The 21,406-nt window shown below is 36.4% G+C and overlaps 1 protein-coding gene across 1 annotated transcript; it reads right to left on the reverse strand.

The window, feature by feature from the left end:
* Positions 1-3,128: 3,128 nt before the first annotated feature.
* PRR11 (proline rich 11) lies at positions 3,129-13,089 on the reverse strand (the record flags this gene model as incomplete). Its single annotated transcript, XM_081029350.1, has 9 exons — positions 3,129-3,358; positions 5,419-5,515; positions 5,602-5,661; positions 6,569-6,681; positions 7,039-7,134; positions 8,538-8,801; positions 11,025-11,147; positions 11,382-11,532; positions 12,962-13,089. The coding sequence occupies 9 exons, from the start codon at positions 13,087-13,089 to the stop codon at positions 3,290-3,292; spliced, it is 1,101 nt and encodes a 366-aa protein (XP_080885476.1). The 3' UTR covers positions 3,129-3,289.
* Positions 13,090-21,406: the final 8,317 nt, after the last annotated feature.

The following is a 21,406-nucleotide window of genomic DNA, read 5'->3' on the forward strand; positions in this document are numbered from 1 at the left end:
TTATTTACTAACAAGAATTTAGAAAGGAGTAGAGGTGGGTTTTTAAGTGTATTTTCTAAAATTTTGTCTATTTGATTTTTACTTCTTCTCTACTTTTACACGTCCAGATTTTATGTCTCTTTGAAAAGCCAACTAAAATAAAATATTCTACGTTTATCCACATAAATTATATTGTGGTCCTCACCATGTAGATTATTCGCAATGTTCAGTAAGTGACTTTCTGATACAAGATTATTTTAACAATTCTTTGACGTATAAATCCAGGGAAAGTAGTGTATATTAAATACACACATTGTACAGATTTCTCAAGTAAGCAAAAATATTGAAAACCAAATAGAAAAGACTCACTTGAAGAAAACAGAAACAAGAAGATACTTTGCTAAAGGGACCACGGATTGGTATAATCACTCAGAAAAATAGTTTGACACAAGAGTAACTCTTGTACACATACACACATTTAAGAATGTTCATGGCATGCATGTTTCATAGGTAATAGCCAAAAAACTAGAAACAACCCTAATGTCTATTAACAATTGAATGAATTACTAACTATATTCACATATCAAAAATAATCTATAGCAATGCACAATAACATGGTTGAATCTTTAAAATAAATGTTGATTGAAATCAGCCAGAAACAAAAGAATATATATGATTTTGTTTATATACAGAGAATTCAGAAGCAAGCAAAATAAACCATAGCATTTGGGGATGCATACTTATATTTACAGGGTAAAAGCAAGGAAATATATGTTGTAAGAAGCAAATCAGTAATTACTTTTAAAGGAAAGGGATTATGATAGGGGAGGGAGATGGTCAGGGTTTCTAAAGACACTTACAAAGTCTCTTTCTTGATGGTTATATGAATACTTGCTGTATGATTTGTTAATTTATATGTTTATGTTTTATGCACTTCTTTGTATGTGCTATATAGTAAAAAACATTTTAAAAAAGAGAAAAACCAAAGGTTTTTTTAAAAAATTGCTTTTTATTTAAAAACATAAACAGATGTAATTTGGTTGTTTATATTCTTTGGTTGTCATTCAGTCTCCAAATAAACATTGGAAGCATAAGATCAGCAACAGTTTAATGAAAACAGAGCATTTACAGGATTCCCAAATGGGTACAATATAAAATCTGTCATTAAAAATTAGTAAATGATGTAAGGCAGAACACATTTTAATACTGGTACAATGGCAATAGCAGCTTTACAAATGTTTACCATAGGATTTCTATATCATTTTTTAAATGAACCTTTATTCCACAGGAATGATCAAATCATCAAATCATTTAAATTGATATAATACAGTGTTTTATTAATATTATAAACATTATAAGTGCCCCCTAAAATATTCTGTACAAATACTCAATTGCTTTAGTCTCAGTGATCATTCCATTTATTCATATATAATATAAATGTAGCTACACTGTTTCCCCCAAAATAAGACCTAGCCGGACAATCAGCTCTAATGCGTCTTTTGGAGCAAAAATTAATATAATTTTTATATTATATATAAGACCGGATCTTATATTATAGTAAAATAAGACCACGTCTTATGTTAATTTTTGCTCCAAAAGACACATTAGAGCTGATTGTCCAGCTGGGTCTTATTTTTGGGGAAACATGGTAGCAGGTTTTTAAAAAAAAACTTATTAGAAGCACCTATGTTTCTTAACTGCATTATCTGTTTAATTTTTATCCATAAATGTGCTGTAAACATAGATGTGGGTCTCATAAAAACAAAACAGCATCCCCAGGTCTGCTTTGCAGTCTGGTGATTTTTATAATACTATTTGGCATCTCAAAGCAATAATTATCTGTGGAAATATAGGCATTTCTGGGAAATTGTTAAAATATCTTTTTAGCATAAGCTAACCAAGGGATATTTCAAGGATGTCATCATCTATGTGGCTGCATCCTTTGAGGCTACAAAGTACACTGAAGATCTGAAACCCCTCGTTTCCTCTCCATGAAACACTGCTATCCTTATTCCTGGAACTGCAGTGGAGGTTACCAGCATCAAAGCTAATCCTGTGCCTTCAGTCACACTCACCCTAACGAGAGTTCCCCTTGCTCCCATTGCACATTAGTGATGGATCCTGGCTGAAACTATAATACTGTCCACTGCTAAGTAGATATGTCTGACAAACTGGGGACTCCCAGAAATACTTGGCAACTTTGTAGGGGACTGACTGATAGGGTTGCCAAATGAAGTATAGGATGCCCAGTTAAATTTAAATTCCAAGTCAACAATGAATAATTTATTATAAATATATCCCATGCAATATTTGGGACATACTTAAACTAAACAAATTATTCATTGTATCATGGGACATATTTATACTTCAATGTTATTTGTCGCTTATCTGAAATTCAAATTTGATTGGATGTCATGTATTTATATTTGCTAAATTTGGCAACCCTGGATTGGCAGGAAAGAACAAAAATCCAGTCAGGTGTGCACTATTACTATTATTGAGTTAATACAGTATTGAGGACAGGGAATGTGGTTCTACAAGTGAACCTGCTATGGAACTCAGAGAATCCTTGGCAATGAACTGTGGAAAATACAGGGCTCATGTTGAAGTCTTCATGAAGTTTATATTTAGCTGCATGCATGTGGACAACAGACATCAAAATAACAAGTATCTTAGACTTCAGTGAGCCATATATAGCCACTTACCTAAGACGCTAGAAATGATACATTCTAATTTTTAAGGTCATATTGGATCTTTTGCTTCTAATCCTTTTGAAAAATAGTTGGGTTTGGATGGAGAATGGTCTTACCTCTTAATTGTTTATAGTGAACAGAAATCAAATCTGGAGGGCCTTTTTTATTGATCAAGTTTGTAGCACTTAATAAATGCATGAACTTTACAGGCGAAATACTTTTCTTTTCAATTACCCGAGAATGCCCAAGATGAATGGGAACTAGGTTATTACCTTAATGTCAAAACTGTACTTACAGAGTACAAATTAGAGTTATCTAGTCAAATCTGAACAACACTAAATTGGGTAATTCCAGGATAAAAATTGTTTTGGAGATTGTATTTTCTGTTCTATTTTCTTATTGATCATGCAAACTAGAAATATCCAAATACCCAATTTATACCACAGTATGCACAAACTCCTTTAATTTAATTAATACTTTAATTCTTTATATGGAATTATATATTCATATAATTATTTATACACACCCTACTACGTTAAAAAAAAATAAAGGATTGGGGTGATTTTATCTGTATATTTTATGGCCCATCAATCACATGGATTCAGGCAGAGTTGTCATCAGTTTTGTTCATCAAAGCCACTTGTAGAAAGTGGCAGAGTTTGAGTTGGGCTTCTAGGGTGAGCCAGCTATGAAAATAAAAACAAGGTTCTAGTTATAACGTGAATTATGTTCCTGTGGTCAACACAGCTCTCCTTCTTCCTCACTAACAGAACCCAGATTTTGTGCAAGGCATCAATGCATCCAGATTCTAAAATCTACTTTTTTACCATTCCCTGATAATAATCAGAAGTTCCTGGATAGCGCCTGTTTAAAGAGATGAGGGGTAGCTTAGCCAATATACCCTTTTGTCCTTTGCCCTTCTCCTTATCTTGCCTAGAATGTAGACTGAGGCTTCAGGAAGTATAGCCATTCTGCCCCATGATCAAAGCCACACATTCAGGACGGAAGAGCAGTGACGAGATGGTGAAACTGCTGTACCAGTTATGGGCTGCCTGCTTTTTAAAGGAATATACTGGTAAGAAAAAGAAGTCCCTAGCTGGTTAAGCTACTATATTCAGTTTTCTGTTACCTGCAGCCAAAGGTAAAACCGAACTAATAGAGTTGCTTCAGAGCTAAAGGAAAAAAGAAGTCTAAGAACTAGGTGGGAAAAGTCATTCTGTGTGTAACAATAGCTTTTACTAGACATCCTCCTAGTAAGTGGATATTAGGGAACACAACATATAGCATAGGTCTTACCTGTGATTTTTGATGTTGCTCAATTATGCATTAATTATTAATTATTGTAAATTATTTATTATTGTAAAATTTGTGTAATTATTGTAAATTTAATTATTGTAAATTTTATTAACTTATTTTCATTTCTTTCCACGCTACTCAGCCCACTGTAGTAGTTATGGGGCTGGGACAAACAGAATCCTAGAACTGAACAAGGAAAGGAAGGAGCTTAGTCCTTCAGTGAGGCCTCTGCCCTCTGCCCCTGACCTTCACAATCTGTGGTCACCAAGGAATGTGATTTGGGTATAGATTCCTATTGGAGGAGAGAAGAATCTGGCTATACCCCCAAAGAAGACTGTACAGAGCTAAGGACCAAATTGAACTGGGAAGAGGGAAACCAAGCTATCCTGCAAAAGGCACTGATTCTTAACGAGGAAACAAAGGGAGGACAGTGTTGGGGTGGAAGTGCCAGCAGTGGAGTCTGTGGTGTGTGTCTGCTGCCAGAGGGAGACAGAAATGTAAGCCTCATAGCCAAAAGGGCCAGCAGCCCTGTGTCCCAGCACTCTAGCAGGGGTGGCAGAAGGATGGCTGTTCTTCTCAGATCCAGTAACACAGGTGATCAGGGAGACGACCAAGATGAACAGGATTTGGAAGAAATCACACAAAGTGAGCTGATGTCCTGGATTTTGATGTGAGTCATATATGTAGATGGTAAAGAAAAAAGCCGCCAAGACCTTTTCCTACCAACTCTGCCTGATCTGACTCCTATCTACATCTCCCTCCCTGTCTTTCACCCTTGTCAAAGTTGCTCTCTCTATCACAGCCCCACTGGCCACTTTTCAGTTCCTCTGATAGGCCCTGATCCCTCCCACCATGAGACCTTCTCACATGCTGCTCTTTTTGCCCAGAACCCTTTCCTCCCTGACATCCTTGGTGGGCCCACTCCCTTACCCCATAGGTACTTTTCCTAATTAATGCCTATTCATCCTCCAAGTCTCACCTCATCACTTTCTAGGAGATTTCTCCCTAAATTATTGAGGCTAGATCAAGTTCCTCTATTGGTTCCCACAGAACCCTGTTACTTTCCTTTACAATACTTACTTTGGTGTAAAATTATACAAATACGTGATTATTTGATTAACATCTATTTTCCCCACTAGACTGAAAACTCCAAGATAGTAGATCTGTGCCTGTTTTTGCTTACCACTATATCCCTGGTACTCTAGCACATTGCCTGGCACATAGGAAGTGTTCACTAAATACTTAATAAAGGAATTTAAAAAACCAGACATTCATCGCTAAGTGGAGATGATAAACCTCACTATCTCACAGAATTTTATAAATCCTAAATATGAAAGTATATTGTGAAGCATAAGGTACCATTTAAAAATTATTATTATTATTAAGAAAGCTAAATAAATGATTTTGAAGACAAGAAACCACATTTTGTTTTTTCCCCCTAAAGGCTTACCTGAAACTTTCTCCTCAAGGCTCGGGTCATTACTGGCGTGAGTCCAATTCCTGTTTCCATATTTTCTTTATTGGTAAGTGGGGTCCCACCTGGGCTCCTGTAAAGGTAATGAAAATATTAGAAACTGCACTTTATGCCAATTATCAAACAGATTTAGCATAAACATAAGAGTGTATTTATTACCTTTCTACATCGACTTTTCTAAGTAGTTTCCGCAGATCTATCTGACTTTTACCAGGAGTACTGATAAAATAAAGACATAAAAGTTAGAGCTTGCTAGATTTTATCATTTTTCACAAAGCAAAGCAGTCATTTTTATAGGCAACATCCTAGAAAGTAGTTCTATTTGGTACATTAAAAAGTAGCAGTAGATGTTGATAAGAGCATGCGGTGACATAATCATCCTTACAAGCAATACTTTTTGACTTAGCAATTACATGTATAAGAATCCAACTCAGGGAAAAACTCAGCTATGCACATAGATGATGGACAAAGATGTTCACTGAAGAATTATAGCTATAAAAATATCATATACAACTAAATGTCTCAAAACAGGATTTTATGTATGACATTGACATATAATAAAACTGTATGTATTGAAGAAGTCAAAATGATGGTTTAAACTATTTTTTAATATGATGGGAGAAAGCTCATGACACATGAAATGGGAAGAGCCATAAACTGTATCTACAATATGATTATACACAGGTATACACACCACATTATATTTCCTTGATTCTAAGACATACTAGTTTTCACATTTTATTATTTCTGAAATCTAACTGCTTTAAAATTTTATTTAAATTGAGGCATAATTGACTAAAATTCTTGATATTATTTCTTTTCTCCCCCAGAATCTGTTATTAAATCAGTGGTGTACCTTATAATAAACAATAGAGTATATACTTAGAAAAAGATCAGAATGATAAATAACAGTATGTTAATAGTGGCTATCTCCGATGACATGTTTATTTGGATGATTTTAGTTTTCTTCTTTAAACTTTTCTGTAGTCACCAATTTTTGTACAATAAGCATATATAACTTTAAATGTTAGGAATAAGCAAAAAGAAAAATCATTCTTTTAAGTAGTCATTAAAAGTGGTAGTGTCATTAAGTAGTGGTAGAGCATAACACTGTGCAATTCCTTACATTAAGACATTTGTAACTCGAGTTGATGACACTTTGGAGTTGGGCTTCAGGGTAACACGTTGCAAATCAGAGACAGTAACTAGTGGATTCCAGGCCTTTGGTGATGGAACAACCTTGAATTGCAAAATAAGACATTATTAAAAATATATAAAAAATATCATTCAAAATGTAAATATGCTAAAACAATCAACATTTGACGGCCGAGTATGTGTAAGCTATATCCACTATTCTACTCAACTTTTATTCCAAAGCTTCAAAGTATGTCTCTGCCTCTTCAGACTAATGGTTGGTAGATAAAACTGCACATTTGGGATCTACACATTTTGTTGAGAAGATCCACAACTACATAAATAAGACATCAAATACTTACCTTGGAATGGCTTCTACACATAAGACTTATATTTCCTTTCCATAAAGAGACAACTAGGTTAATAGCTGAAAGACTATGTGTACAGTCAGTGACATCTTACCTTCGTCCTTTCATCAAAACTCTGTGTTTTCTTTAATTTCACAGCCAGTAGGTCTTTCACTGTTATCTGCATGGGTCCATCTTTTTTTAGTCCAGCCTTAAAAGACATAGAGAGATTAGAGTTCAATTTGGAACCAGGATACCCTGTCAAATGCAAATCCAAATCTAGTTTTTTTTTTTGTTGTTTTTTAAAGATTTTATTGGGGAAGGAGAACAGGACTTTTATTGGAGAACAGTGTGTACTTCCAGGACTTTTTTCCAAGTCAAGTTGTTGTCCTTTCAATCTTAGTTGTGGAGAGTGCCGTTCAGCTCCAAGTCCAGTTGCCATTGCTAGTTGTAGGGGGCGCAGCCCACCATCCCTTGCGGGATTCTAGGAATTGAACCAGCAACCTTGTGGTTGAGAAGATGCACTCCAACCAACTGAGCCATCCGGGAGCTCAGTGGCAGCTCAGCTCAAGGTGCCGTGTTCAATCTTAGTTGCAGGGGGCCGAGCCCACCATCCCTTGCGGGACTCGAGAAATTGAACTGGCAACCTTGTGGTTGAGAGCCCACTGGCCGGTGTGGGAACCGAACCGGCAGCCTTCGGAGTTAGGAGCATGGAGCGCTAACAGCCTGAGCCACCGGGCCGGTCCCCCAAATCTAGTTTTTAAGACTTGGATTTAAACGTTAACTTTTATTTACCCTAGGAACCTATTAAATTCTTTACATCTACCAAGAATGATCCTGTTTTCAGTATCCATGGATGCTAAGGCTATTAGAAGTAGTCATTAAAAAGGTAAGGCTTCGAGAATAAGAAATGGGCTCGTTCCCTGCATCTTCCTCAGGAGTAATTATAATAAGATAGAAGTTGAAGGAGTTCCTCAAATCAAAGTGAAGTTTTATGTGAACTACCTAAAAGGATAGTCAGAGAGATTAAGGCAAATACAACAATAGGCTCTGGATTTAACTCATCCATTTCAAAATAAATGTATCTACAGAGACAATTCAGCAGATTTTTAAGCAGGGTCATGCCTATCTTATTGATTCACAAATATTCTGGTGTCATTGGCAATTAAGTAAATCTAATGGAGACTGATTCTCCAGCCTGATGACATTCTACTTTAGGATCTGCCAACTGTTTTTATTCTGAGTTCACTCACTAAGCCATCTTCTGTTCTTAATTTGGTTTCCTAGGGAGGTTTTCCTTTTGGTAAAAAGATAAGTGGAGAAGCCAACAGGAATTTTCCACTCTACTAGGTTTTACTCCTTTATCCTTAAAAAAAAACACACACACAAAACCCAACAACTTTAATTCCTAAATCTAGCTTTCATTGCGTTTCCAGGGGACTGAGTTTTTATAAACACAATAACTAACATAATTACCGCTATGGAAATCATAACAAAATATAGCATTTCTGTCAAAGCCTTTAGCCCAGCCTTACAAGGAGACCTGGCTTTACTACTCCATTACATACTGACCAAACCACACCTTTGCTAGATTTTTTTTTTTTTTTTTTTTACCTCAAGTGCTTTAGGGAGATTGGATTTTCTAATCAGCAAAGGAGCTATCAGAGGTGCAGGTGGGGGCAGAGGAGGAGGTGGAGGGGGCGGAGGTGGAGGCGGTGGTGCAGGAGCGTGGCGATGGTCAGCGGGTGGCGGCGTGGGAGGAAGTACAGCCCTGGATTCTCCAGCGGTGGTTAGAGCACTGGCAGGCACAACAGGAAGTTCACCGCTTCTGTAACACTTTTGACCGCAGCTTGGACAGGAAGAATGTTCTGAGACAGCCTGAAACAAGACATTACGTTTGGCAAAAGAATACAGATTAATTGGATTCTGGCAGCTGAGAATCATTCAACAGCTACTGTGTGTTGAATGCTTTCTCGGCATGTATACCATGTGCTTCATAATATTTTCTCATTTCTCACAGGCTCATCCATCCATCCTTTCAGTCACCCACACATGTGTTTTAAGTGTGTTACATGCCAGGCCTTATGGGTACAATGTATCTCTGTCACCTAAGGAGCTGACAGTCTGGTGAGGAAGACAGACATAAAACATACACAACTACACTCAAAACTACTAAAATAATTCAGTAAGAGCAATGAAGTGTGTACTCTGAACATGAATGACGAGAAGGCTGGCGAGTGACATTTAGCCATAATCTAAAGATGAATTGAGATTTACCAGATGAAGGGAAATAAGGAGTGGGGGAAGAGCGTTCCTAGCAGAGGGAAAAATACTTAATGCAGCCAAGAATATAGTATATTCAAAGAGCTGATAAAAAGGCCAAGGGGCTGGAACACGACTGTCTGGACTGAATTGTGTACCCCCACCCCCAAATCATGTTGAAGTTTCAACCCCTAGTACCTCAGGATGTATTTGGAGATCGGGTCTTTAAAGAGTGATTAATTTAAAATAAGGCTGTCAAGGTGGGCTCTAATCCATTCTGACTGGTGTCCTTATAAAAAAAGGAAGTTTGAACACACAGAAGCGACACCAGGGATGGGCATGCACAGAGAAAAGACCACTTGAGGACCCAGTGAAAACACAAGCCAAGGAGAGAGGCCTCAGAAAAAAACAAACCCTGCCAGTCCCTGGGTCTCAGACTTCTAGCCTCTAGAACTCTGAGAAAATACATTTCTGCTGTAGAAGCTACCCAGTCCATGCTACTTTGTTATGGCAGCCCTAGGAAATGAACACAAAAAAATCACCCATGCAGCAAGATGGCGTATTAGTTTCCTGTGGCTGCTGTAACACATTATCACAAACATGGTGGTTTAAAATCAAAATTCATTTTTTCACTGCTGTAGCCCAGAAGTCCAAAATCAAGGTGTCAGCAGAGCTCCAGAGAAGAAACTGTTCCTTGCCTCTTCTGGCTTCTGGTAGCTATTGGCATTACTACTTGGAGGCCATTCCAGTCTCTGCCTCTGTGGTCCCACTGCTCCTCCTTTTCTGTGTGTTCTGCTCTGTGTGCCTCTTGTGTAAGGACATCTGCCATTGGAGTTAGGGTCCACTCAGATAACACCAGATGATCTCCTCATCTCAGAATCCTTAATTTTATCTGTAAAGACCTGTTTTCCCCAATACAGTAATATTTACAAGTTCCACGGATTACGACTTGGATAGATCTTTTTGCGGGCCATCATTCAGCCCACTATAGATGGTATCATTCCTATTTTATAGACGATGAAATTGAGGCCTAGAGGAGTGAGGTGATTTATCTCTCCTCCTCTGGCTAGTTCATATTGAGGTACAAATTCTGGGAGCATGGATGTAATCCCAGAAGCTTCTCTCCAAACCAATGGCACCAATGGGCACAATGTTTATTCTTTGAGTTTTGGATGTTGAGAATAGGAGCCTTGCTTAGGAGAGTTTGGAGATTCACAGTTTTTTTTCTGCCTCTATCAGTCATGAAAATAAAAACACCCTGAGTATTTCAAAGAGTGGGAATATAATGTAGGCAGTTGGATCCACTGTTGATGGAAGACTTGAGAAGCACACAGGGGAGAGTGAGGCAGTCCAAAGATTAGCAACAGCAGAAAGCCACGAATACCCTGAGGCTGGAAGAACAAGGGAAGAGCAGTCGAACCAGATCTCTGGAGCTAGGTTAACCCAGAGAATCAAGAAACATGGTAGACTTACTTTGTGGGAGCTGGAGTCAGGGAGATAAATACAACCATTGCTGGAGAAATTGTCCAACACAGAGAATGACATCCCTGTCTTCTCCCATCCTCTAATCTCTCATCAGTGTCTCCAATTAGCAAAGCACAACCAGGAACCAGGTGACATGGAGCTTGGGAAATATAGCCTGCAGGGGTCAGCACCCCTGCAATATGGAACAGAGCCTCTAAATTTTAAGGAATAGATCTGAGGACAAACAGGTCTAGGAGTAGCCATTTGCCTGTGGCCATTCCTGCTTCTGGTAGAAGCACATTGAAATTCCTATGGGGGACAACCCCTCCCCTCTGCACTGAATTCCAGATTTGTGTTTTATTTGACAATACCAACCTTTAGTGCTTCCTGGAGCTTATGTAATTCACTTTCCAAAATGCAAAACCGTTGTTTTAGACTATGAAGTTCTCGGTGGCAGAAACGGGATGGAAAGATGGAGTCTTTCAGTACTTCTAAGCTCTGCAATTCAAAAACACACAAGTCTGATTCTGAGGAGCAATATGATGATAAGGACAAGAAAAAAGGATAAGAAAGTGTTTTGATGTATGTTTTATAGAAACAAAGGCAGACATGACCCCATAATTTCATTTTATCTGAGCTTAGTCTGAGTGCTGTGCTGAGTTGAGTGCACACGTGTGTGAACACACATCCACACATCCTGTATTGTTGAAAACAGGTATGTCAAACCCATACCTGGGCTATGCAGTTCTGACACCAGTTGCATATGGACCATACTCTATTTGTCCAAACTTTTACTGCATCTTTGATATTAGGAAATTTGAAGTTCCAGGATGATCTTAGCCAGCTTCTGCTAAGGGATGTATCTGTTGAAGGAATAACCACTCTGAAAGAAAAACAAAACCAAATAAATCTAAAACTATTGACTGGAATAATAGCCTCTAATTAAACAACAAGCTAGTTTTACAGCATGAGTTAGGAACAGAGACTACTTAAAGTCTAATTCTTCATTAAACTCTAAATTTCTGGGATTCACGTATGCAACAAATATTTGTTGAGTAAATAAACAGTGATAAATTAAATAAAATAAATAAAATAGTAAATAAATAGGCATCAGGGATTCAGTAATGAACAAAACAGACAAAGACCTTGCCCTCATGAACTTTACAGTCTCATGGAAGAAAGGTAACTATAACTAACTAACCAACTAACTAACAAATTAACTAATTAACTAACATACATACATATATGGGTTGTTAGTGAATAAATGCTAAGGAGAAAAAAATAAAGCAAGAGAGGGAGAATGTGAAATGTTGGGTGGAGGTGAAATTTTAGATAGGGTAGCCAGGAAAAGTCTCCCTGAGAAGGCGCCTTTTGAGAAAAAAACCTAAAGGAAGTAAAGAAGCTAGCAGTGCAAATATCTGTGAGAAAAGTGTTCCAGGCAGGGTCAATACTAAGTGCAAAGGCCCCAGGTGGAAGCTCATCTGAGGAATGAATAGCAAGGAGGGCAGGATGATTTGGCTGGAGAAACTGAAGGGAAGATAAATAATATCAGAGTCAGATCATAAAGGCCTTGTGGATCATACCAAAAACTTTAATTTCTACTCAGAGAAAGGAAGACATTGAAGAATTTTAAGCAGAGGAGCAATATGACATTATTTGAATAGGCTCGGTCCTGCGGCTGCTGTGTTGAAATATACTACAGAGGAGGCCAGGGCAGGAGCAGGAAGACCAGTTAGGGGGCTTTCTCAATATTCAGGGGAGATAGAGTCAACGGTGACATCATGGTTACTGCTTTTTGAGGGACTGTTTGTTTTAATTTTTTTTCTGTAAAAAGAGCTATAACAATAAAATGTATAAAGTATATTATGATGACAGCTAGTACCTTTGGATTCCTAGAACTTAAGAGTCCCAGAGAATAGGTGACCAAACTTTACCAAAACTGAGATTTAAATTCTAGTCTTATACCTCTCTTTCATAATGTAGGTACCAAATTTATGAGATTAAACTGACTAGGAAAAGTGAAACTACTGTGCACTTCCAACACAATTCCTTGATTTTCACTTCGTTAGAACTCTTAAACTATGGTTCCCACACAAAATTCAGGATGCTCAGTTAAAATTTAATTTCTCATAAAGGATGAATAATTTTTAGAATATGTATTGCAAATGTGTGGAATACTAAAGAAATATTCATTGTTTATCTGAAATTCAAATTTAATTGGGCATTGTATATTTTCATTTGCTAACACCTAGTAACTTTTTCCTGAACTGATGGGATTTTTAATATTTTCTCTGTTCCACATTATGCCTTACCTTTCTGGTGAGGGTGGTGGAGGGGGAGGTGTAATTAGCTTGGACTGAAAGTGAGAGGCTTCTTTTTTTTTAAATAATCTTTTTGCTTTGGCCTTTAGCTTTCTTCTTCGTTGCTTGAACTTGGGCATGATTTCTGTAGAAAAAATTGTTTTTACAATTTTTATTGAAGAATAATATATACAGATAGAAAAGTGCACAAATCTTAAGTGTATAATTCAATGAATTATCACAAAGTGAACACACCCTTAACAACTTCCACCTTGGTTAGGAAATAGGTTACTACAAGCATCCCAGAAGTCTGCTGAAACGGAGAAAAATTTAAACCCAGATTTAAACTATCTCTAGAGAGACCTTGGCTTTGGCATTATATCACTGTTTAATTTTTAAAAATTTTTAAAAATTAGTTTCGTGTGTCTAATTTTGTTTTCATTGACTTGACTTTCTTCATGAAGTCAAATGAATTTCCCTTTCTTCATAACAGAAATTGGCTATCATTGGGTAATGGTGTGTTATTAAAAGGAATTTTCTTTGTCAGTAACATTTACTGAGCATCCACTGTAATAGGGGGAGTTGTAGTAGAAGAAAGAAAATGAACCATTTATCGAATGCCCATTTATTATCAGGCACCTTCACATACGTTTTCTCAGTGAATCCTCACTATCCTGCAAGATATTATCTCTGAGGAAGAGGATTTTTATTCCTATTTTTACATAAGATTAAACTGAGGTTTAGAGAGATTAGATGATTTGCTCAATGTAATACAATAAAGTATTAAGTCCAAATCTGTTAAGTCTCCCAAAACCCATGTTCTTCCTAATATAATGTGGTGCAATAGTAGATTAATAGGCGATATACAATGAAGTGACAATTACCCCAAATCTAAAAATATGGTGTTTCAAAACATTTATTTTAAAGCACGTTTTAAAAACTTTCTAGTATATATTTTAATCCAGATCCTTTTCTGAAGAAATTTAAGTTAGAGTTAGCTTGAAATCAAGTTCTAGAGGCCCTCCCTGTTTTTAGCTGTTGCTACCTGAGAACAAAGATGTCATTCTTCAAGTAGCAGAACTAAAAAATGGTCTCAAGGGCTGGGCATCCCTCCCTTTCCACATACATTTGAACAGGAACAATTGGCCTTTAAATTATACATTCATTCCACTTTTGTTCACCTAGTAACTTTCCAGCACTTGGTATGCTGCTCTAGCCTTGCACAGCTCTCAGATTCCACTGGCTAAAGAACTTAGGTCCACCACTGTGAGCTGTTAAAACAGAAGTGGCTTAGTTAGTTCTAAGAGCTCAGGACTTGCAGAGGGTACCCCTAATGGCAATGTGTGATAGTGCATAAATCAACAGCCCTACAAGGAGTAGAGGTTCTTCATAGCCCCTCACTGAACTAATTGCCAGCCCTCAAATTAATAGAGCGTTTTCCTTAGTTGTTCTTAGAGGCTTAGGAGACACACCAAAAAACAGTTGACTTCAATTTCATTATATCACTTTTTCTTCCTGCTGAAATAATGAAGGAAGGCCAAGCAGGAATGATGAAATACAAGGGATGTCTAAATGATTTACTCATTTAGAAAAAAAAAAAAGCAAAATAAAAATACTGTGAATAAAGATATTTAGGAAAGAATTGGAGGAAGCAGCAATCTTGTGATTGCCTGGGGAAAAAAAGGTTAGATAAACCTCATCAAACCCATGCCCATGACCTTCTATGGAGAAATGTCACTGGAAACCTCTATCCACGGCCCACACTTCACTGGTTGGGGTCCCTAGAATCCAAGACTTCCATGGGAACCTCCCCATTCCTTGTCTTCCATCCGCCTCTTTGCGGCTCTCCACACTTTGGTTCTCTCTCTCCCCCTGATGTGTTTTGTTAGAGATCAAACTGACATATAGTGGCTTCCTGCTTCCCTTTCCCCCTATATTCACCTGTCTCTAAGTTATGAAAATAAACTTTACAAAGGAGCTGGAATTCTGGTTAAGCTTGGTGGATTGACTCTATACCTTTATCTCCACTCCAATGGTATACTGGGATTGGTAACTGCTACATTTTCAGGAAGTCTGAAAGTCAGTATTTAACACATCCACTATGAAAATTAAATTATATAAACTTACAATTAGATAATTTATATTTAAAAGGTAATCAGTAAAACTCATCACTTCCTAATGATTTTATAATTATGTATGCTTTTGAGGTTGTTTACTGCATTATATCTATATAGTGAAAATGCTATAGAATGCTGTGTAACTGCTCAATTCTTTCCAACTCCACATTCAGTGACTTCATATTGGAAACTTAAAATTGGCCATGCTAGGAGTATTTATACCACAAATGTTATAAAACACTACAAATTAGAGCTTGACTTATTATTTTGTTGATTGTTAAGAAAGTGAGGAAGATGTTAATACAGATTAAACTTAAAAGTGTATCTTCTCTGTAGTTGTTACATTGTGAAACAGCACAAAAAATCGAGGAATATTATTCTAGTATTTGAAAACTATTATCTGATTAATCAAAGAAGTTCCTTACATAACTAAAGTGGCATTCCAACATAAATATTTGTGTATTGCTTTTGACTTACTCCATTGAGTAAATGAAAATATCAACCAACATTCATATCAAGACTACACTTGTTCATAAATTGCAACCTTAGGTTGACTGCAGATAACAAGAAGTTATCTGCAAAAATCAACAATAGCATTCTGTGAGAATCAATTAGTTATATAAAAATGTATAAGAAAGAGTACTACATGTTTTATTATTGTTTATAATAATCATAATATATATTTCCTTATATCAATAAATTTATATTAAAATTATGCATATATTTATTAAACATTTATTAGCACATTACTACTCTACGCCCTTCTAAAATATCATGAAAAAGGCAATAAAGAAATAAAAAAGGCATAAACCCACAGGACAAAGAATGGGAGCAGAGACTACAGTTGATGATATATGGCAACTAAATTATGGAAAAGGGAAAGCAGATGGATGAGTGGTAACTGACTCAGAGCAGAGGAAAGCAGAGGAAAGCTGAGGCTTGGCTGCCTGTGGGAGGGGAGCTATTAGGTTGGTGCAAAAGTAACTGTGGTTTAAAAGATTAAAAATAATTGCAAAAACTGCAATAACTTTTGCATCAAACTAATAATGGGAAGCCAACAGGAAGCAAGGCAATTCCCAGAACTCTGAGAAGATTCAGGCCTTGAAGGCAACCAGCACCTCTGAAGATATTGGGTAGGGCTAACATGATTGATTAAAAGCTTTTATAAGGGTTGGATAGGCCTCTGGAGTCTGTGCTCCAGTCCTGGCAGCCAGGCAACTGCCTGGCTTTCACATCCTGTCCAGTAAAGACAGACAGGTTTATTTTCTGAAGAAGTTGAGCCATAGAGGTGCTGAATTCTGGGCCACCAAGCATACGTAGCAGGATCATGTGTGTATCACCATATACAAGATAGGGGACTGCAAAGTGAGTCTTTCAATCTTCTTCAGCTCAGCTCCCAGAACACAGGCCACCAGGTTTAATTCCCTGCCTTAAACCCCCACGCCTCTCATTCCCCCACGCAGGAGACCAGAAGATTCCTATCTAAGGAAATTGGCTGGCTCAAGAAAAAAGACCTACAAATACTGACATTTGGGGTTCCCTCCAAAGTGGCAAGTCCTTGATCAATTACCACTGATGTGCCCACAGGTTGCCAGTACCTACCTCCCCTTCTTTGAGCTTCCAAATCATCTTTTTGTGCCTTCCTTTGACACATACCAGCCAAAGATCAGTCATTTTAGGAAAGTCTCTAACATGAAAGACAGAGACCACAAATAAACAGAAAAAAAAAGTATTTCCATTTTAAAGGGAATGGAAAGAATGTAGGAAGCAGAAGAAAACTTAAGAAAAAAAACCAAATATCTTCAGAAAATTAGATATTGCGTTCAGGAAACAAGAAGGATGAGAAAAAGCTTTTTTTTTTTTTTTCAACATAAAATGTTATTTATTTATTTTTTTAATTAATTAAATTTATTGGGGTGACAATTGTTAGTAAATTTACATAGATTTCAGATGTACAATTCTGTATTATATCATCTATAAATCCCATTGTGTGTTCACCACCCAGAGTCAGTTCTCCTTCCATCACCATATATTTGATCCCCCTTACCCTCATCACCCACCCCTCACCCCCTTACCCTCTGGTAACCACTAAACTTTTGTCTGTGTCTATGAGTTTTTGTGAGAAAAAGCTTTTAAAAATTAAAAATAGCAGCAATTTAAAAAATGTCAGAGAACATTTGGAAGATAGGAGGGAATAGAGAAAATGGAGACTTTTATCAAATAAACAACACAAACATATTCCCTAGAACTGAAGGACTTGAATTTCCAGATTGAAATGGTCCACTCAGTATAATGAATAAGAGAAGATTCATGTTGAGGCATGCCATCATATAAGAACAATAAAAATAAAGGGATTCTAAAAGCTTCCAGAGAGAAAAAACAGTCTAGATATAGAGGACTGAGAATAGAATTGCATCAGACTTCAACAGCCACACCTGAATTCTGAAGGAAAATGTTTTCCATCCTAGAATCCTATACCTGGCCAAACTTTCAGTCAAGTGTAAAGAGAATTCAGGTAAATAATGGGAATTTCCAGGGTACTGGTGACCGTAAGTCCCGGGAAGACAGCTTTGAAATAGGCCTAGGGCAGGGGTCAGCAAACATTTTCTATAAAGGGCCAGACAATAAGTATTTTAGGCTTTGTAAGCCATCTGATTTCTGTTAAGACCACTCAACTCTGCCTCTGTAGCATCAAAACAGCCATAGACAATACTTAAATCAGTGCAGCTATGTTCTCATTTTTTTATGGCCACTGAAATCTGAATTTCATATAATTTTCATGTGTCACAAAATATTGTTCTTTTGATTTTTTCCAACTACTACAAATTGTAAAACCATTCTTAGCTCATAAGATGTATAAAAACAGTAGTTTGCTGACCCCTGGCTTAGAGCGCATACTGCTAGTGAAGTGAGCAGGAATGACAGAGGGTTTCAGTAACAATGTCTCTAAGGAAAAAAAGAAAATAGATAAATTATCTAATGAGTTTGACCATTCAAGCAGAGTTGACTTTTTTTTTTTGTAAAGTTGGGGCCAAATAGTGATAAGTGCTTAAAAAAGTAAGTATATAAAAAATGGATAGGAAAAACTTGTACAAGAAATATAATCAGTAACATTATATGTTCTGTTGTTACACAATATTTAATAGTATAAACACTGAATGTTTATTTAACCAAAAATGATAACATAGGTATATTGGGAAGACAGAAGGAGAGAAAGTAGAAATCAGTAGTTATCTATTTTATATAGTGTCTAAACTTGAAACAAACTAAAAAAGAAATCGTATTATAAGCATTTCATGTAGAAACATGGAGGAAATAATTTCAAGAGTGGATAAGTGTTGCCTTTGGCAAGTGGGAGTCAGGATTATAAAGAGGTGATTCAGAGGACTGCCATTTTTTGTTTTGTTTCTAATTATAATAAGCCTTGACAGTTAACCTTTGGTATGTATTATTAGCTTGAAAAAACAGAATACTGCCTTTTGAAATTGGGCCGTCTCTTTCTAGCTCTTTCCTGGTGGTGGTTCTAGTTCTAGTGCCCATGCATTCAAATTTGTAGAGTTCTACACGAGCAGATGCATGTCATTTTGAAGATCATTTTCAATTAAAAAAAATCTAGGAACTAAATCATGTTTCTCTTCTCCTGTGTTTGAGAGAGAGAGAGAGAGAGAGACAGAGAGAGAGAGAGAGAGAGAGACCTGAGCATTGTCACTTTATCTAATAGCCTTCTAATTAATACAGTAATTAGCATATGCAGAGAATTTAAAGAAAATATAACATCAGTCAGGGTAGAAAGGTGCAGTCTGAGATAATTCTTAGATTAATGTTCCATTCAAAAATAGTCACAGGTCTTTCAAAAATTAAAGGTCATTAATCCCTGCCTGAAACAGGACAGTGGATTCAGCAAGCTAAGGTTTGTTTTATTATCATTGCTTTATTAAAAGCATTAGATACTCTTCAGAGGACAAGTGTCCAGTTGAAAGAGTATGTAGCAGTCTTCCTTGAGATTAAAACACATATACTTGTCTCCTTTCCAAAAGAATAATTAGACATACAAATTCTTTTTTCAGACATACAAATTCTTGGGTTAGGTGGGATTCTAATTGCTAATACTAGATAGAAGCTCGTTCTTTCATGATTATTCAAAGTATTTTCCCTATTTTTTAATTTCCTTCTTTGTTTTGAAAAGATCTTAAGGTCAATTAAAAATCCCTGTACCATAACATGATTATAAAAAGGTTAAAAAAAAGGTAAGTGAAGAAATGAGGATAGAACAGAATATATAAAGTATATTATAGATAACACTTATATACATGTATTCATATATCCGAATAAGAAATATTCCTCTGATTAATTAATGCTATCTCTTCTCCTTACCATCCTTCCCCTTTCTGTCCTTTAACTTCAGTTGCCTTTGCCATCTTTCTCCTGGGCTTTCCCCTGTTGTTGTCTTTTGCTATAGTCTATTTTCCCCTACTCTTTTTATTTTGAAAAAAAAAAAAATTTTCCTCCCTTCTTCGGAAAATTTTTAAACCTTTAGAAAACTTACAAGAATAGTATAGTAAACACTTATATATCAATCACTTGGATTCACCAATTGCTATCTGTTATCTCTCTGTATGGGTGTGTGTGTATAATATATAATGTACATTATACATAATATTTAAAATATATAACATATGAAATACATTATGTAATTATATATTTATATAAATTTGGTTTATCCCACTGGATACCTTTTATATATTATATACGATATATGTACACACCCCTCTACAGAAAGGTAACAATTGGTGAATCTAGGTGAGTGATATATGAATGTTTATTATATTATTCTTATAAGTTTTCTCAAGGTTTAAAATTTTCAAAACAAAAAATATGTCATATATAATACATATAACATAAATATATAAAATATATATACACACATAAGTTTATGTTTTTGGTTGAGCAGAGTTAGTTGTAAACATCATGATACTTCATGCCTAGATACTTTAGCTTGAATTTACTAACATGGACATGGACATTCTCCTACAAAACCACAATCATAATCAGGAAATTTAACCTTGATGTTATCTAATAAACAGTCCCTATTCAAATTACCCCAATCATTTCAATAATATCCTTCATAGCTGCTTCCTTTCCCTTTCCACATTGCACCTAACTGTAGTGTCTCTTAACAATTCATAACAGTTCCCCAGCATTTTTATATTAAGTATTTGCCTGTCTTCATATTTATACTTTTGAAGAGTCCAGGATAGTTGTTTTGGAAAATGTTCCTCAGCTTGGGTTTATCTCAGCGTTCCTCCTGCCTTCAGTCTTTCTCCTTGTTGATTCAGTTTCTATACTATTACTAGAGTTAGTTTTTTAAAACAAAAATATGATCCAGATATTCCCTTGCTTAAAAATATTGGAAGGTTCCATATCACCCATTGAATACACCAAATCCCTTAGCACACCTTTCAAAGCTTTTCACAATTTAGCTCTAATGGCCCTTTGCAGCCTCATTTCTTTTAGTGACTAGCAGTTTGTACTTCAGGTATACCAAACACCAAATACTTTCTATAGTGTTATCAGCCTTTGCCCCTGCTTAGGGGTATCTTCTTCCAAGTCAATTTATATTGTCTTCAAGACACTGTCACTTTTTCTCACAGATACTTATTGAGTGTTTATAATCCACTATGTACTATGGTATGTGCTGGGATACAATTCTGAACAAGACTAACATAGTCACTGTCCTTATAGAATTTATACTGGCTGAAATGTCATCTCAGTTGAGCTTTTATAGCACTTTATGTGTGTTGTGTACCCCTTGAGCTGGCTCTGACTTTGGGCAATCCTGTGAATGACCGATGTCCACAAGTCCCGTTTTCAACAGCCCTGATCAGCTCCAATAGACTCATGCCAGTGGCTTACTTTTTGGAGTCAATCCATCTCATATTTGGTCTTCCTCTATTTCTGCTGCTTTCTGTTTTTCTCAGCATTATTGTCTTTTCTGAAGAACCCTGCCTTCTCATAATGTACTTGAAATAGGACTACTTTAGTTTTGTCATTTTTGCCTCCAGTGATGTTTCAGGTTTCATTTGCTCTAGAATCCTTCTTTTGCTTGCATGTTCGTCACTGAGCTGGGTTATGAGCTTTTCAAGGGTTAGGATAAATTTTATTCATCTTTGTTTCCCCAGGACCTAAAGTATAGCAGGCACTAATGTTTCATTCAATAAATGATTAAAAGAAATGATTCCCATTAAGTGTTAGATAGCAAGTGTTCTCCCTTTTAGTTAAGGAATATGCTTTAATACAATTAAATTCTGGAAAATCTCTTGGTGAGGGAGATTTTTAGCTC

The sequence above is a fragment of the Rhinolophus hipposideros genome (assembly GCF_964194185.1).
Source record: "Rhinolophus hipposideros genome assembly, chromosome: 20".
Taxonomy (NCBI): Eukaryota; Metazoa; Chordata; class Mammalia; order Chiroptera; family Rhinolophidae; genus Rhinolophus; species Rhinolophus hipposideros.